This window comes from Chrysemys picta, chromosome 1 (genome assembly GCF_011386835.1).
Source record: "Chrysemys picta bellii isolate R12L10 chromosome 1, ASM1138683v2, whole genome shotgun sequence".
NCBI lineage: Eukaryota > Metazoa > Chordata > Testudines > Emydidae > Chrysemys > Chrysemys picta.
Window position 1 is genome coordinate 58,498,720 of NC_088791.1, and position 18,347 is coordinate 58,517,066.

The 18,347-nt window shown below is 43.3% G+C and overlaps 2 protein-coding genes across 5 annotated transcripts in view; one reads left to right on the forward strand and one right to left on the reverse strand.

The window, feature by feature from the left end:
- Nucleotides 1-2,945, reverse strand: part of SLC38A4 (solute carrier family 38 member 4) — a 59,329-nt gene extending 56,384 nt beyond the window's left edge. For 2 of the 4 annotated variants that reach the window (XM_042856630.2, XM_008162487.4), the window contains exon 1: nucleotides 2,794-2,917. The gene's annotated coding sequence lies outside the window, so the exon portion shown is untranslated. Of the gene's footprint in view, nucleotides 1-2,793 lie in introns of all 4 variants that reach the window. The other 2 variants (XM_024100579.3, XM_042856569.2) reach the window with 2 other exon arrangements.
- A 9,657-nt stretch (nucleotides 2,946-12,602) lies between these two features.
- Nucleotides 12,603-17,925, forward strand: LOC135973645 (uncharacterized). Its single transcript, XM_065557832.1, has 2 exons — nucleotides 12,603-16,361; nucleotides 17,356-17,925. The coding sequence occupies exons 1-2, from the start codon at nucleotides 15,785-15,787 to the stop codon at nucleotides 17,829-17,831; spliced, it is 1,053 nt and encodes a 350-aa protein (XP_065413904.1). The 5' UTR covers nucleotides 12,603-15,784; the 3' UTR covers nucleotides 17,832-17,925.
- Nucleotides 17,926-18,347: the final 422 nt, after the last annotated feature.

Sequence of the window (18,347 nt, forward strand, 5' to 3'; positions counted from 1 at the left end):
CCGTGTCTCGACTGCTTCAGGTGTAAAATGGAGATTAAAACCCCTCCTCACAGCACTGAGGAATAGTTAATTAGTTTGGATGCTGCTTTGGAGACATAAGGTGCCAAATATTTTATTATATGCAGTGTAGTTGTAGCCGTGTTGGTCCCAGGATATTAGAGAGACTTTAGAGATTAGGATGAGGTAATATCTTTGATTGGACCAACTTCTGTTGGTGAGAGAGAGACGCTTTCAAACTTACACAGAGTTCTTTAGGTCTGGGAAAGATACTCAGAACGCCAGAGCTAAATCCAAAGTGGAACAGATAGTTTAGCATAAATAGTTTGCACAATTGTAAGGCAGGGATTCTCAACCTTTTCCTTTGCCCCCTTCCCCCTCCGCTATAAAAATTCCATGGCCCACCTGTGCCACAAGAACTGTTTTTCAGGAAATTAAAAGCCAGGACTGGCATTAGGACATATCAAGCAGAGCAATTGCCCAGAGACCCACACCACAGGGGCCCCCAGGAAGCTAAATTGCTCCGGCTTCAGTTTCAGCTCCGGGCAGGGGGGCTTGGGATTCGGCTTTCTGTCCTGGGCCCCAGTGAGTCTTAACACTGGCCCTACTCTCTGGTTTATTTTGGTGGACTCTTGAAACCTGCCTCCACGCCCCCGCAAAGGGCCTTGAACCCCTGGTTGAGAACCGCTGTTGTAAGGGACCATTCAAGGTAGAGTGGCCCATTAACACCCCTGCAAGTCATAAGCCAAAAAAGGAGGCTAGTGGGTTACAGTGTTGTATTAAGCCATAAATCCAGTATCTCAAGTATTTTATTGGCAGGGTGAAACACACTAGTACAGGGATGGGGCTGAAGGTCTCTTTGCCACTGGAACCTGCAAGGGCACCAGACTGTGTAGTACAATTACTCAGCCTGAGACGTGGGCAGAGCACCAGATCGACCCCCCTTCTCTGGATGAAACGCCAGGGACTGTGTAAGGGCCACAAGTGCTTAGAGCCGCAAAGGCCCCTCTCCTCATGGTGTGGCCCGGAGCATCCCTTCAACACCGACCCCCCTGCAGGGGCTGTGCCTGGCGCTCCAAAGCGGCTCGCTCCCCCTCACAGCTGGTTTGGCCAACAGCGGCTCTCGCCTCCCCCGGCCCCCGCTTGTCTCCGCCTAGCTCCCCGCAGCCCCCCAGTCGCACCGCCCCGGCAGGCTGCGCCCAGAGCAGACAATGGAAAGCTCCCCAGCCGCTCCCCTCCCCGCCGGGCCAGCGGAGCTTCCGCCCCGCCCATCCCCTCCCTCTAGAGCTGCTGCAGAGGGGGGCGGCGCGGCGCGCAGGCGCGGCGAGCCCCGGCGCTGGCCCCGGGAAGCAGGGTGGGTGCCCCGGCTCCCGTTACCGCCCCTGCCCAGCTGCCGCGAGCCCCCGCTGGGCCGGTGACAGGTGGCGCGGGCTGCCAGTGAGGCCAGCGCCCGAAACAGCCCAGCAGCCAGGAGACCCGGCGGCGGCTGGGGCAGTAGGGCACAGAGACCACCAGGGAACAGCCGCCCCCATCTACAGACAGTAACTCCCCCCCCCCCGCATCCATTGCCCCCCGGCACGGCTGCGCCGCTCGCTGTACTGCGTTTGCGGCGGCGAGGGGAGCGCGGCGCCTCCAGGGCACACGCCACGGGACTAGCGAGGCGGCTAGTGCCACGCGCCAGCAAAGCAGGGCCAGGATCCTGCGAGGCCAGATCCCGTGCCCCTGGCTTCAGCCGGGGAGCTGCTCAGCGTGAACACACCTGGTCACAAGCGTCACCAAGAGCTGGGACAGGCGGGGTCCCTCCCTCCCAGGCACTGGCACAGCAGCTGCTCTGGCGGTAGGGGGACGTGTCTGTTTTCAACGCTGAACGTGGCAGGGGTTTTCTCTTCTATTCCAAGCTGCATACACATGAAAACTTCTACATCCCTTCCTTCCTATCTAGCAACTCGTATTCCCCGCCGCCCGCAGCACAGTCTCCTTCCTCCCCTGCTCCCCCTCTCACGGGCACTCTGAATTACTGCCCCTCCCTAAGTTCACTAACCCCTTGTAACACACATCTAGCACAGTCCCGGCACAGGGCCATTCCCCCCCACCCCCCGCCGCAATCCGATCCTGTGCAGTCCTCTCCCAGTGGAAGCCTGCCACCCTTTTTGGGGGGTGCAACCCGCATCCTATTCCCGTAATGCACTGTGCACCCCCCCAGTCTCCCCATGGCACTTTGCAAACTGCACACTTAATACATTCTGCCACCCTTCCTATCAAACGCTCTCCGCCAGCCCCCAGCAGCTGCACGACGCCCTCCATGCACTCTGCAGCCCTTCCCCACAGACCCCTGTATAACTTCCCTCCCACACTAGTAGAGTGCTTTCGATATGCACACAACAACAAAGAACACAATGAAACCACGAGCAAAACACAACTCGCTCGGTTTCGTTTGCAATTCCAAGAACCGGGCTCACTAGTCCAATGCAAACTCCCACACATACAATAAAAGCCGTCCCCAGTCATCCTCGGTGGTTTGTGCCGTGCTGCATGCCCACAGTTAATACGGTCATTACACTTCAATCCACTCAAAGCGGGCTCATTTGAAATGGTGAAAGCCAACATGTTAAAAACAGCCGCTCTGCCAAGCATAAACGTAGGCTGTACTCACACAAGGATGTGAGGGTGTGTTACACCCTGTAGTAAGAGATACCTGTAGATCCATATGTATAAATAACTACATTCGTATTTAACAAGCTTTCTCGGTCTTCAGAAATCGCGTAGAATTGTATTCAAAGAGCTAGAATTACCCACCTTGCTTTTGGCAAATTCTTTTAGGATGAAGCACATGTGAAAATGGCACGACCTTACGAGGAGTGTTAGAAAGTGTGGATTGAGACCCTCTCTTTTCTTTTCTTTTCTTTCCTGCTTTCTAAAGAGTGGAAATTTCCATCATGTGATAGGGGGCAGCATCCCCAGCCTCTCATTTCATCCGGACCCCTCCCTTTCAGAAAAAAACCACCAATAGTATAGTAGTGAGCTAGCAACCTGAGATGTAAACAAAAAGCATCCTCCCAGGTGGATGTGTTCAGCTGTTCTGTGTGTGAAAGAGGGAGCATGGCTATGAAGAAAAGTAGCACAATTACTTTCTAAACAACATAGAATTGACTCTATTCCAAGTGATTTTATTCTGTTATAATTTAATATACAGTTTTTTGGGAGTTGTGTTTTAATGTAAAAAGCAACAGAGGGTCCTGTGGCACCTTTGAGACTAACAGAAGTACTGGGAGCATAAGCTTTCGTGGGTCAGAACCTCACTTCTTCAGATGTTTTAATGTATTTTTTTTGCATAATGTACTGTGATTGTCTGTACATATTCAGTGCTTACAAAAGAAAGCACCTACTGATGTTGAGTAGGGCATATTTAATCTCATTTTCAATACTTCATCATAATTGTTTGTCCAGTAAAAGTGGGAACAGAAATGTATAAGATGCAAAGCCTGAGTTGCAATCTCTATATATCCAGTGGCTATATTATTTATCATTATAGACATTTAAAAGAATCCTTTAAAACTGATCCCATGTACACATTTTTGACCATCCCTCTGTTGAGTCATAATGCCATTAAACTTACCTGTTTTTTAAGGAAAACTACTAGTTGCCAAATAACCCAGTGTGTCTGCTTGAATTTGGTCTCCTTTGTTTTTTTGATATTCCTGTGACAGCATAGTTGGCATATTTTAGCTATGGGCAGAGTAACAAATTGTTTAATATAGGACCACAACTCACTGATCTACATATTCTCCCTTGGAGTGTGGTGATCTTATTAATAAGAAGTATATTAAGTATTTACATATTATTAATATAACATAACTACCATTTTCCTATTTCAGATGAGCTTACCAGGCCCTTAGACAGTTTGCCACCACCATTCTTTGAGCCAGTGCCTCTGTTTTTATTTCCCCCTGCATGCTAGTTGGACTGTGTAAATTAAATAGGTTGATACAGCGCTCAGCCCCAATATGAGGACATCAGGGCCTTACCCGCTCTTGAAGACAATGTTTTGCTAGGAAGGGCCCCCTGAGATTATTGAAACTGAAATAATTTTTATAAATCTAACCGACTTTTCAAGGTTTATATTGTTATGTTATGTTAAACTTTTCATTCTGTTTAAACAATGGAACTGATTAGTCAGTTTCACATTTGTTTCTAGTAAGTTTCATCAGGACCCGCCCTAAACCAAATGGTGCCCCAGGTGAGGAGCTTCTTCAGCGCCTGCCCCCCTCCAGCACTTTCCTTACATGTCCATTCCTTATCTTCAGGAAAATCTGCTTCAGGGCATCTTTTATTTTCTATGGGAGGAGAGGGGGACAGGCAGTACGAGGGAGAGCAAAAGTCTATGTTCTGCAGTCTTAGAAAGTCATCAAACACTATGTGTTAAGCATGGTGAAAGAAGTAACAGTATTTTTTTATATTGTTGCGTAGATAGGGGTTACATAGATATCTCTGGCATCTCATTAAATATGTCCTTTATTAGTCTTAAAACACAAGTATACTTTCACAATTACATAATAAAACAATAGAACAAGGTTCACAATATCACAGCTGAGCTCTCACTTCGTTCTTATATCTCACTGACTGGTGATGCCCCGTCCCTTATATATCCACAAGGACATGGTTGACAACATTCTAGGAGGGTCAAGGAAAGTCTGGAAGGTTCCACGAGATTCTACAAAGGTCCAGAACATTCTAGGAGATTAGTGATAAATAAATCCACATATGGAATACTGAAACATTTTACTTCAAACATTCTATTTTCCCTTTTGTGGCTGACAACAAAAACAGCACCCTAGCCCTGGCGCCCTTCAAGCCCCGCACCCCAGGCTGTCGCTTGGGTCACCTGCCCCTAAATCCGGCCCTGAGTTTCACTTTGGTTGTTATACATGAACAGCAGAGCCGGCTCTTGTGATTGAATTCGGACAACACAGGGGGATAGTTAAATCCAATCTCCATGGCATAGCTTGCCCTTTTTTTGCTATAAACTCAACTAAGTATTTCTTTCAACACTAAGTGTTTTTTAAAGTAGCCCCCCCCATCCTACCTCAAAAAATTAAATCTAAATAACAAGCCATTAAGATCCATTATGACAACTGAGTATGTATTGTTGTAGATATTAATTGAATAGTTCCAGTCCTTGAAAAGTCACATCCCTTTGCCTTAATATCCTCTCTCCTCACAACAATATATTTCCTCTCTGCTTTTCCTCCACCTGCATTAGCCCGATGGAAACAATCTATTCCACAGATCATTTGATCTAACACCATGTTATTCTTTTATAGTTTTATGCATTTTTTTTTTCAAAAATTCAATTCCAATTTACCTTCTGAAAAAGAATTCACCACCTTAGGATTCAACTTTTTCAAGGGAAATTCTTCAGGTAACTATAATATGTTATCTGAATACTTTGTAATGGTATACCTGTAGATAGGTTAAAATTAAATTTCAGACACTATGTAGTTCAAAGCAGTATCAACCCTTTCACCATTACTATGATAGCTACCAGCCATTTTAGATTTTTGGTATACATGACAGATTTTTTTTTATTTTAATTCATACACTCACAAAAGTAATCATTGTTACTGTATTTTTTATATTTCTTTTGATTGCAAAATATTAAGAAAGTGAGCTCTCTTTCCTAAAGTAGGTATTTCTAAGATTCCTAAGCACGGATGATGCATATATTATATGAGCCTCAAAGTGAGGTATATTATTTTTATTATTCATGTTGAGGTAGCTAATGGCCAACCAGATTGGGACCACCATGATGCTAGGTGTTGCCCAAACACAGAAAATGGTAGTCCCTGCACCAACCAGCTATTTGAGATAGCCAGTCAGTTTCCAAAAGGTAATCCAATGTAAAGTTAGTTAATTAAAATTTGGTTACTTCAGGTACTGGAAGCATTTTAAGTAATTTGTTTTCATTTATTCTTACCATTTTCCTCACCACTAAATTAACCTTTATATATATATATCATCAGTACAATAATTACAATGTATTTTTAAATAAAGTAATAACATCACACAGTTCAGTTACATCCATAACCCTTATTGAAATGAAATGTTTTCTTGGCTGAACCAAACAATAAAACTTTTATAACTCAAAATAAATTACATAAAACATTGCTTCGCATCCAGAAAGTGACTATAAAATGGCATTGCAGGGTTCCATAGTTATTTTCTTTCAGTGACTTACTTACAAACCTTTTCTCAGTTTACAAATAAAAACACAGTTTTCTTGACTGCTAGCCCTGAAAACTCACCCTGGGATCTGAAAGTCAAGCTGTTTTCTTTGTGGCTCATGCCAAAACAGACTCCAGCTGACTGAGTTGTTCTGCAGTACTGACAAGAATGAAAAGCAATAACACATATTTTTGTCAGTAAAAAAAATGAATACATGTAACACTGAATACACAAAATGAACAAATTCTCTGCGAATAGTAGGATAAGAAGTTTATAGTCAATTTGTAGAGAAGAGCTGTGCTTTAAAGCAAGTTCTCATGCTGTTATGTTACAGGGGAGGTTCTTAAATCAAGACACTCAGACTCATAAGTGAGGTACATAACTATGCACTTTACTGACCCTTTTTGCATTGTATGAGTATTGACATAGCTCTAACTAAACTCACATCCTTCTGTCCCAGCATGCTATGAGTTTAGTGTAAAACCTGACATGGATCCCTTGGAAGGCAGTCTCTCCACTGTTTTTTCCAAAGTCCTGGTCAGGAATATGAAGATCTGTCATAAGAACAGCCATACTGGGTCGGACCAATGGTCCATCTAGCCCAGTATCCTGTTCTGACAGTGGCCAATGCGAAGTTCTTCAGAGAGAATGAACAGAACCATCATCCCCTGTTTTTCATCCCTGCTCATCCTGGCTAATAGACTTGGTGGACCAATCCTCCATGAACTTATCTAGCTCTTTTTTGAACCCTGTTATAGTCTTGGTCTTCACAACATTCTCTGGTAGAGTTCCACAGGTTGACTACGTGTCGTGTAAAGAAGTACTTCTTCTTGTTTGTTTTAAACATGCTGCCTATTAATTTCATTTGGTGATCCCTAGTTCCTGTGTTATGAGAAGGAGTAAATAACAGTTCCTTATTTACCTTCTCCACCAGTCATGATTTTATAGACCTCTATCATATCCTCCCTTAGTTGTCTCTTTTCCAAGCTGAAAAGTCCCAGTCTTATTAATCTCTCCTCATATGGGAGCTGTTCCATACCACTAATCATTTTTATTGCCTTTTTCTGTACCTTTTCCAATTCCAATATATCTTTTTTGAGATGGGGTGACCACATCTCCACACAGTAGTCAAGTTGTGGGTATACCATGGATTTATATAGAGGCAATATGCTATTTTCCACCTTATTATCTATCCTTTTCCTAATGATTCCCAACATTCTGTTAGTTTTTTTGACTGCCGCTGCACATTGAGTGGATGTTTTCAGAGAACTATCCACACTAACTCCAAGATCTTTCTTGAGTGGTAACAGCTGATTTAGACCCCATCATTTTATATGTATAATAGGGATTATGTTGTCCAATGTGCATTACTTTACATTTATCAACACTGAATTTCATCTGCCATTTTGTTGTCCGGTCACCCAGTTTTGTGATATCCCTTTGTAATTCTTCGCAGTCTGCTCTGGACTTAACTAGCTTGAACAATTTTGTATAATCAGCAAATTTTGCCACCTCACTGTTTACCCCTTTTTCCAGATCATTTAGAAATATATTGAACAGTACTAGTCCCAGTACAGACCCTTGGGGGAGCAGGGCTGGCTCCCGGCACCAACTAAGGAAGCAGGTGCTTGGGGTGGCCAATACAAAGGGGTGGCACTCCGCCCGCTATTGGGGTGGCACGTCTGGGTCTTCTGCGGGAATTCGGCAGCGGGTCCCTCAGTCCCTCTCTTCCTCTTTGAGCTGCTGCTGAAGTGCCGCCGAAGAGGAAGGGAGGGAATGAAGGACCCACCGCCGAAGTGCCGCTGAAGAGTGGAGCAGCGCGATTGAGCTGCCGCCGAAGTGCCGCCGATGGTTTTTTTGGTTTGTTTGTTTTATTATTTCCCCCCCCCCCCACTGCTTGGGGTGGCAGAAAACCCGGAGCCGGCTCTGTGGGGGAGAGCACTATTTACCTCTACATTCTGAAAACTGACCATTTATTACTACCCTTTGTTTCCTATCTTTTAACCAGTTACTGATCCCCGAGAGGACCTTCCCTCTTATCCCAGGACAGATTACTTTGCTTAAGAGTCTTTGGCAAGGGACCTTGTCAAAGGCTTTCTGAAAATCGGAGTACACTATGTCCACTCTTGTCCTCATGCTCTTTGACTCCCTCAAAGAATTCTAGTGAATTGGCGAGGCATGATTTCCCTTTACAAAAACCATGCCCAGTACTTTATGCATAATATTTAGAATTGTATATTCCCTCCCATACTTTCCCCCTTCTAATTACACTTGTCTGTTCCAATCGCCATGAGTTTTCAAAGATAATGGCCCATGGCTCAGCAATCACATCCGCCAACTCCTTTAGCACCCTCGGATGCAGCGCATCCGGCCCCATGGACTTGTGCTCGTCCAGCTTTTCTAAAAAGTCCCGAACCTTTTCTTTCTCCACAGAGGGCTGGTCACCTCCTCCCCATGCTGTGCTGTGCAGTGCAGTAGTCTGGGAGCTGACCTTGTTTGTGAAGACAGAGGTAAAAAAAGCATTGAGTACATTAGCTTTTTCCACATCATCTGTCACTAGGTTGCCTTCCTCATTCAGTAAGGAGCCCAAACTTTCCTTGATCTTCTTCTTGTTGCTAACATCCCTGAAGAAGCCCTTCTTGTTACTCTTAACATCTCTTGCTAGCTGCAACTCCAAGTGTGATTTGGCCTTCCTGATTTCACTCCTGCATGCCTGGTCATTTGTCCAATCTTCCACTTCCTGTAAGCTTCTTTTTAGCATTTAAGCTCACTGAAGATTTCTCTGTTGAGCCAAGCTGGTCGCCTGCCATATTTGCTATTCTTTCTGCACATCGGGATGGTTTGCTCCTGCACCCTCAATAAAGCTTCTTTAAAATACAGCCAGCTCTTCTGGACTCCTTTCCCTCTCATATTAGCCTCCCAGGGGATCCTGCCCATCAGTTCCCTGAGGGAGTCAAAGTCTGCTTTTCTGAAGTCAAGGGTTCGTATTCTGCAGCTCTTCTTTCTTTCTTGTGTCAGGATCCTGAACTCAACCATGTCATGGTCACTGCCTCCCAGGTTCCCATCCACTTTTGCTTCCCCTACTAATTCTTCCCTGTTTGTGAGCAGCAGGTCAAGAAGAGCTCTGCCCCTAGTTGGTTCCTCCAGCACTTGCACCATGAAATTCTCCTCTACACTTTCCAAAAACTTCCTGGATTGTCTGTGCACCGCTGTATTGCTCTCCCAGCAAATGTCAGGATGATTGAAGTCTCCCATGAGAACAATGCAGCAAATGAAAATAATGTGTTATGGTAATTTTTAGCATTTTTGGTTTCTCCAACTGCCAGCCAGGAATGGTGGTTCACGTGAATGTGCTTAAGAGCAGCACTCACAGGACAGTGAGAGCAGGTGCAGATGAGGGCTGGCCACTGACAGATACAGCCTCCCTGCGTTTTGCGGGTAGGGAGAAATGAAATTGACCCTCCCTTCCTAAACAGTTACATATGAGGGGAGGCCCAAATCGAGCCTGCCCACCCTCACTCAGCAGTGATGGCTCCTTCCTCAGGAGTGGGCCCAGCTCCCACTCTGAGCATTGTGACCTGACATGGAGGGTCACTGTGCCATTCAGATTTGGCTCCATGGCCCCTCAGTGAGACAGAATATCTTCAATATCTTGCAACTTTGTTATTTGAGGAATGGTGAATAATTTTCTTCCATGTGGTATATCTACCCATAAAGAAAATAACTAAATCCTGGGATTTTTTACGTTTCCTAATATTATGCACTCCATTCATTGTAAGGGAGAGAGAGATTGAATCAAGGACTGGGTTCCCTGCCATTTACAATTCCCTGTTGCCACCTCTCCTGTCTGTAATTTGATACCATTACAGTGACCACTCCAGGAAAGGCAGTGTTAACAATCCTGTTCAGTATTGTCAACCTCTTTGATTGTGATGTTGCTGCTGGAAGTAAGCAGAGAGACAAGTCAATGTGATTCCGGTGGAATAGTATCAAAATACTAGCTGACAAGTGGAAATGCTTGTACTCCCCTGAGAGGATCTTTAGACTGTATGCACCAAGGTGCTTTTGTGTTGGACACCATATAGTGGCAGTGTTTGTTATGGAGGGTTGAGGTACTAATCCGGAGTTTCTAATAGCATCCCTACAGGGGTAGACTTAAGCTTGGTTTAAGTTAAAGTAGACATACACCTTTTTCTGTCTCCTCCACATGTGGGTTACATTCGCTTAGATTCCATTAGGCACTGGTGGAGTAAGTTTAAAGACATTTAAGTAAATATAATGGAGTTTAAGTTAACATTTTGGGGCCTGACTTACCATCTTGCACATCACTCTGAATTTGGCCCAAATGTGTGCATATATTATATACTTTGACCTAAACATACATACTTTGTAAAGACAAGTAAGATAATTAAAAATAAATAAATATTAAAATAAGCTCTGAGTGAACCAGCAGGATTTATGCACAATGTATTTTAAAGGGAAAAAGTTACTCTTATTTTAAGATATTTTAGCGTTGAATGGTGTTGTGGGGCCCTTTAGTGGCATCTAATTTTTCTTTTTCTTAAAGTATTTTCACTGAATAATTATTTCTTAAAAACTGAAGTTGAGACTTCATTTTAATAATCACAGCAATGTGAATTTACACTTGCCTTTGCCTAGGGGGTAAACAGATTCACTTAGATAACGTCTACACACTGGAAAATGTATCCATGGCATAGTAATACTCTCTAGTGCAAAAAACAACCATCCAAAACCAAAATTAATTTATTATCAGTGGCTGAAACTAAATGCACAAAAGTGAAGAAATTCAGAGTTAAGGCATCAGCTTTTTTTCTGTAACTCAACATGCTCTGTTTATGTATTGCAGCATCTGCTGTCGGTTATGTAAGATCTGTTGCAAGAACTTGTGGTATGTGGTGAGTAAAGGACAGAGTTCATGTTTAACTCTGAATTTTCTGGGTTTTAAGGATTCAAATTTAGACATTTCATACCTCTACTCATTGTAATATAATTTAATTTGATTTTTATTATTATTAATTATTATTATTATCATCATCAGTGGCAGTAATAATACTGAAGTAGTGCCTACAGATTCCAGTCCCTTTGTACAAACATAAGTAAAAGATGTTCCCTGTACAAAAGAGTCTACCATTTAAGTAGGGTTAAAAAGAAACCTATAGATAGGTTAGCAATCAATGGACTTAATCCTGTTCACCATATTCAGACGAGTAGTCAACTGAACTACTCAGAAGAGTAAAGTGAGCATGGTTTTGTCCAATATTACTTATTAGTAGCTTATTTAGTAGTAAATAACAAGTTAAACCATTATGTGATGAATTCCTCCTTTAACAACGATAGCAAGAAGAGAACACAGGAACTCAGTATCTACCTATGAGCCAGAATTTGTTTAACCTGAAGCAACTTGCAGAAGGTTAACACAGAATTTTTTTTATCAGTAATATCTGGCAGCATTTAGTATCAGAGAACAGACAGACTAACACTGCTGAATTACCGTAATTGATTAGGTCAACATTTTTAAAGTCTGTACTGACAAGTTGTACTTACAAAAACACTGAATTCTGCACTTGAGTCAAGTGTTTTGTGAACAACCTGTACATTCACCCTTTGAACTATGTAGGCATTTTGCTGAGGAAAATCTAATATATGATCATTTCATTAAAGAAGGTATCCAAATGCATACATAAAGGGGAAGACTTACGGGTGTATGAGCAGCCTTAATTCTAGCATTTTCTAACTTTTCAGTATTTGACTTTGCTATCTTAACATTTTATAAAATACCACCACACTTTACACACAAACTATAATATCTAAGCATTGTGGCAGGGTGGATAGTATACTCTCCATTGTTCCTTACTGTTTTATGTACATATTTAGGGTTGGTAGAATTCAAATTTTATTTTTTATAATGTTGACATGTAATGGTAGAAAAAGTATGCTAATATCTTCTAATGCTTTAGAAGTAGTATATGTTCACATAAGTAAAGGCTATCTTAATACATATGAACAAGGGATCAGAGCAAAGGTTACGCACACAACATTAACTTTGACATTTCCTCGCTTCTGACTTTTTATTTGTTTTTGCAGCTATAATACACCCTTAACTTACTGCATGGAATTTCCTATGTTTTGTTTTAAAAATATTTGGGGAAAATCAATAGAAGAATCTTGAGACTTTAGGAACTTGCCGCTGTACTAATTTTCAGGAATAATGGATTGGTTCCACTCTCTTCATGCTAAAAACAGCCAAATTGTTTTTGCTTAAACTTTGCACAGTATTTCACCTTCAGTCAAAGCATGGAAATTTTCAGCCTGAATGAGGAAAATTTCATAACGTTACCAGCTGTGAGGTAATATACCAATATGAATGTTGAAACAATAGGTCTTTTACATATTAGGTTCCTGTTGTTCCATGATTTATGATCCATCATTGTTGTATGTGCAAATCAAAAACTTCTTATATTTTTTTCCCTGAGAGTCTATGAGCCTCATTTCCTCCCTTCTCTCTCTCTCTCGTTCTCTCCCCTTCCTTTGATTCCCTCTGTTTCTCTTTAAGACAATGATATGGAATGAATGAGAAAGACGAGTGAGTCAAGGGAGAGGGAATGAATGAATAAAGAAGTAGATTAAATGAAGGAGGGTACAGAATGAAAAAGGAATAGCCTGAATGTGGGAGAGACTGAACTTACAGGTTTTAAACTTGACCTCAGGCAGACATTCATTCTGCACATAGGACAGATACAGAGGGAACATTTATTATATGCATGTTTATTAGCTATAAAATATAGATATATGATGACTATTAAAGTATAAACCAGGATAAAATCTATCATATAATTTATATTAACTAATATTTATAGTCTGATTAATTTAAATTCTTATGTCAGTGTTACTTAAATACTAAGAGTAGAATAATGAGTCTTTAATGGTGGGTGAGTAATTCTGTGTCAGAATAATTCAAGGCTTAGACACAGTGGTTCTGTTTATCAAACAATGAAGTTGATTTTGGCATCCATTCAGCTTTTTTAACACAAAGTTCTAATGCAAAGCATTTGAAGCACACCATTGTTATTAAAGATGTTAAAAACAACCAGTATATGATGGGGACATTCCCCCCTCAAAATGGCCAGAATTTATTTTTATAGTCAGAGTTCACTTTTGGTCTGTGAACTAAAAGAACCAAATGATGAGCCAAACAAAACCAATAGACATGCAACAACCCTAATAGTCTTCTGAGAATGAAAGGGTGAGACACTGAGTGACTCTTTCTTCGGGAATGTTTTCTTAATATTCAGAAATGCCATTTCTGAAAGGAATATACAGTTTATAACATCACAGGAAATTGAATCATTGTTCTATTTTAAATGCAGGAGTCCCGGAGTGTAGAATGAAGTAGAAAATGTATGTTTATTCATTAATTTATTTCAGTTTCAGTATATAAAACATAAAAGATTGCCTATCTCAGATCTAGGCAATCTGGGAAGTAATTAAAAATGTATTTCAAAGACACATATATAGTAGTAGAAAAACAACAACTTTCTCTGCACAAAAGAAGTCAGACCACAAAACTGGAAATCTCCCATCTCAGCTCCTACAAAACTCCAATTCCCTCCCCCTCAAATAGAATCATAGAAATGTAGGGCTGAAAGGAACCTCAACAGGTCATCTAGTCCAGCCCCTGCACTGAGGCAGGACCAAGTATTCCTAGGCCATCTCTAGTAGGTTTTTGTGTAAACTGTTCTTAAAACCTTCCAGTGATTCCACAACCTCCCTAGGTAACCTGTTCCAGTGCTTAACTATAGTTAGAAAGTTTTTCCTAATCTCTAACCTAATTCTCCCTTGCTGAAGATTAAGTCAATTATTTACTTCTTGTCCTTCCCTTAATGGACATGGTGAACAATTGTTCACCATCCTTTTCATAACAGCCCTTAACATATTTGAAGGTTCCCCCCTCACTTCTTTTCTCAAGACTAAACATGCCCAGTTTTTTTAACCTTCTCTCAAAGGTCATGTTTCCTAAATCTTTTATCCTTTTTATTGTTTTGGACTCTAATTTGTCCACATCTTTCTTAAAGAGCGATGCCCAGTACATACTTCAACTGAGGTCTCACCAGTGCCAAGTACAGCAGAACAATTACTTCCTGTTTCTTACATATTACTATTAATATATCTCAGAATTATATTAAGCTTTTTTGCAATGCATCACATTGTTGATTCATATTCAGTTTGTGATTCACTGAAATGTCCGTGTCTGCAGTACTACTGCCTAGCCAGTTATTTTCCATTTTGTATTTGTGCACTTGATTTTTGACTTCCTAAGTGTAGTACTTTGCACTTATCTTTATTGAATTTCATCTCACTGAGTCAAGACCAATTCTCCAATTTATCAAGGTAATTTGGAATTCTAACCCTATCCTCTGAAGTGCTTAAAAACCCTCCCTGCTTGATGTCATCTTCAAATTTTATAAGCATATTCTCCACTTCATTATCCAAGTCATTATTGAAAATATCGAAAAGTACGAGGCCCAGGACAGAGCTTGCAGTACCCGATTAGATATGTTCTCCCAGTTTGATAATAAATTATTGATAACTACTCTTTGAGTATGTTTTTTCAACCAGTTGGGTACCCACCCTGATTGACTAGAAGACCTGTCATAGCTTGAGGTTGTCATTAACACATAATGGTTGACAATAAGAATTTTGCTACTGTTAATGACTGGAGCTGGCTTTTAAAACTGAAAGGGGTGTCTATAAAATTAATCAGCAACACATAGCATGTCTCTGGTCACTTGGGTTATGTTTTGTCATGTAATATTAGGTGATCTGCAGATTGTTACTTGTCAACTTTAAAGGAATGGTACTTAAAGTGAAAAGAGAGTGGACTATGCAAATCAGATGGGTAGTGATTTGAAATAGAGCTACTCCTTGTTATGGTCTAATGTAGGGTGACCATATTTTCCTATGCTGAATATGGGACACCTAGAAAAATTACTCCCATTCAAGCAAGTTCAACAGCAATCAATCAGAACTATGCAGTACAAACGTTCAAATTACCATCAAGTTGACTGAGCCTCTGTTAAAAAGAACAGGAGTACTTGTGGCACCTTAGAGACTAACAAATTTATGCTCTAATAAATTTGTTAGTCTCTAAGGCCTGGTCTACACTAGGCGTTTATGTCGAAGTTAGCGCCGTTAAATCGAATTAACCCTGCACCCGTCCACACTGCGATGCTATTTAGTTCGACATAGAGGTCTCTTTAATTCGACTTCTGTACTCCTCCCCGACGAGGGGAGTAGCGCTAAATTCGACATGGCCATGTCGAATTAGGCTAGGTGTGGATGGAAATCGACGCTAATAGCTCCGGGAGCTATCCCACAGTGCACCACTCTGTTGACGCTCTGGACAGCAGTGCGAGCTCGGATGCTCTGACCAGCCACACAGGAAAAGCCCCGGGAAAATTTGAATTTGAATTCCTTTTCCTGTCTGGCCAGTTTGAATCTCATTTCCTGTCTGGACATCGTGGCGAGCACAGCAGCACTGGCAACGATGCAGAGCTCTCCAGCAGTGATGGCCATGCAGTCTGTGAATAGAAAGAGAGCCCCAGCATGGACTGATCGTGAAGTCTTGGATTTCATCGCTGTGTGGGGCGATGAGTCCGTGCTTTCCGAGCTGCGATCCAAAAGAAGGAATGCAAAGATCTACGAGAAGATCTCTAAAGACATGGCAGAGAGAGGATACAGCCGGGATGCAACGCAGTGCCGCGTGAAAATCAAGGAGCTGAGACAAGGCTACCAGAAGACCAAAGAGGCAAACGGACGCTCCGGATCCCATCCCCAGACATCCCGTTTCTACGAGGCACTGCATTCCATCCTCGGTGCTGCCGCCACCACTACCCCACCAGTGACCGTGGACTCTGAGGATGGGATACTGTCCACGGCCGGTTCCTCAGACATGTTAGGGGACGGGGAAGATGAGGAAGGAGATGAGGAGGGCGAGGCAGTTGGCAGCTCTCACAACGCTGATTTCCCCGACAGCCAGGATCTCTTCATCACCCTTACAGAGATCCCCTACGAAGCGTCCCCAGCCATTACCCCGGACACAGAATCTGGTGAAGGATCAGCCAGTAAGTGTTGTAAACATCTAAACATTTATTTTTAACAAAACAGGAATATTAACAATTAAAAGAATGGGTTGTTCATGATTAGTGTGCCCTAGGCGCTTAACGGTTTAGTAAGGGGCAGTGCAAGTTTTGAAAAGAAATCTAGCAATGTCCGGTTTTCAGTGATTGTCCTGCACAAGCCGCTCTACTGTGTATTCCCTGCTACTGCAGCTACAGTAAAATGCGGTCTATATGTGCGGGGATAGAGCAGTAATCCTCCTGGGACATCTCGATGAAGCTCTCCTGGAGGTAACTTGAAAGCCGTTGCATGAGGTTCTTGGGGAGAGCGGCCTTATTGGGTCCTCCGAAGTACGACACGTTGCCGCGCCACGAGATTATCAGGTACTCGGGGATCATTGCTCTGCACAGCAGGGCGGCATACGGCCCTGGTCTTTGGAGGCTTTCCCGGAGCATTCTCTCTTTGTCGCTCTCGGAGATCCTCATCAGGGTGATGTCGGCCATGGTGACCTGCTTTTAATTAGGTAGGGGAATGTTAGTGTTGGGACTGCTTTCCCGTTCCTTTACAGAACTGTCACCGCTGGTTTGCAGCCACGCGGTGGAGGCGGGAGAGGGGCAGCCGAAAGGGATCGTTCCCGGGGACAGCCGTGAGGGGGTGGGACAGGGGCAGAGTTCCCGCTTGCCGGATTGCTGGCAGCAGGGACTGACATTGATTTAAATGTGAAATGAGGCCAGTGGTAATATAAAAGTTTTAAACTGCCACAAGTGTACGGCTTACCATGTCTGCCTGCAACAGAAATTCCGTTGTGCTGCCTCGCTTCTCAAATGTGCTGTTCAAGACCCCAGGCACAGAATGCGAAGGCCGAGAATTCGACCTTGTGCTGAGTGCGCATGTGAAAGGTGCTGTGCATGGTCTTGTTCACAGAGAAAGACTATGTTCTTTGTTCACAACTACATTTATCTTTCAGAGGAATTCACTCCCTTTTTCCCATTTCCACAGCCCCGTCTGCGACTGTCTCACAACCTAGCCTGGAATCACACTCCCAGAGGCTAGCGCGGATTAGGCGTAGGAAGAAGAGGACACGGGAGGACATGTTCTCTGAGCTTATGGCCTCTTCCCAAGCCCAGGCAGCACAGCAGACCCAGTGGCGGGAGAACTTGACCCGAATGCACCAAGCCAACATGGATCGGGAGGAGAGGTGGCGGCAGGAAGACCAGCAGGCGACTCTAACGCTGCTTGGACTACTGAGGGAGCAAACGGACACACTCCGGCGCCTTGTGGATGTTCTGCAGGAACGGAGGCAGGAGGACAGAGCCCCGCTGCAGTCCATCTCTAACCGCCCTCCCCCGCCACCAAGTCCCATACCCACCTCACCCAAAGTGCAAAGAAGGAGAGGCGGCAGAGTCCCTGCTAACTCTCACTCCACCCCTGCAGAGAGCTCTAGTAGCAGAAGGCTCTCATTTCCCAAAATTTGAAAAGTTCTTTCCTTCCCGCCTGACACAAGCCCACGTCCAAGTTTCACCTCCCAATGCCATGTGTAGTTGATAATAAAAAATTCGTTTCTGTTAACTACTGTTTCAATCATGTTCTTTTGGAGGAGGAGGGGAAAGGGGGTTGGAAATTGGACAGGACAGTCTCCTTTGGCAGGGTACATAGTCGGGGGCAGGCACAGCAGCAGGGCACATACACAGTGCAGTGATGCAGTGACTAGTTGCCCCGGTTAGTCTGGGAGGTTGTTTTGATGTAATGTTGGGGGGGGTGGGTTGCTCTGTGACTTTGTGGCGGGGGAGGGCAGTTACAGATCTTAAGCGCCGGTCCTTAGACAGGATCACAGAGCCACACAGCATGGGATCTGTAACCGTCCTCCCCCTGCCACAAAGTCAAATAGACCTCCCATACACACAGTCCCGATCAGGAGGGGTGACAGGCTCCGTTGAAACAAGCATCCCACCGCAGCGGAGCCTGTCAATCCTTGAGTTTAGAAGCTGCAT

What these genes read in the sequence shown, in the direction of transcription:
- LOC135973645 (XM_065557832.1), top strand. Translation starts at nt 15,785, where the DNA reads ATGCAGAGCTCTCCAGCAGTGATGGCCATGCAGTCTGTGAATAGAAAG. An exon ending in ATCTGGTGAAGGATCAGCCA is followed by an intron (nt 16,362 to 17,355) that starts GTAAGTGTTGTA and finishes CCATTTCCACAG; the next exon opens with CCCCGTCTGCGACTGTCTCA.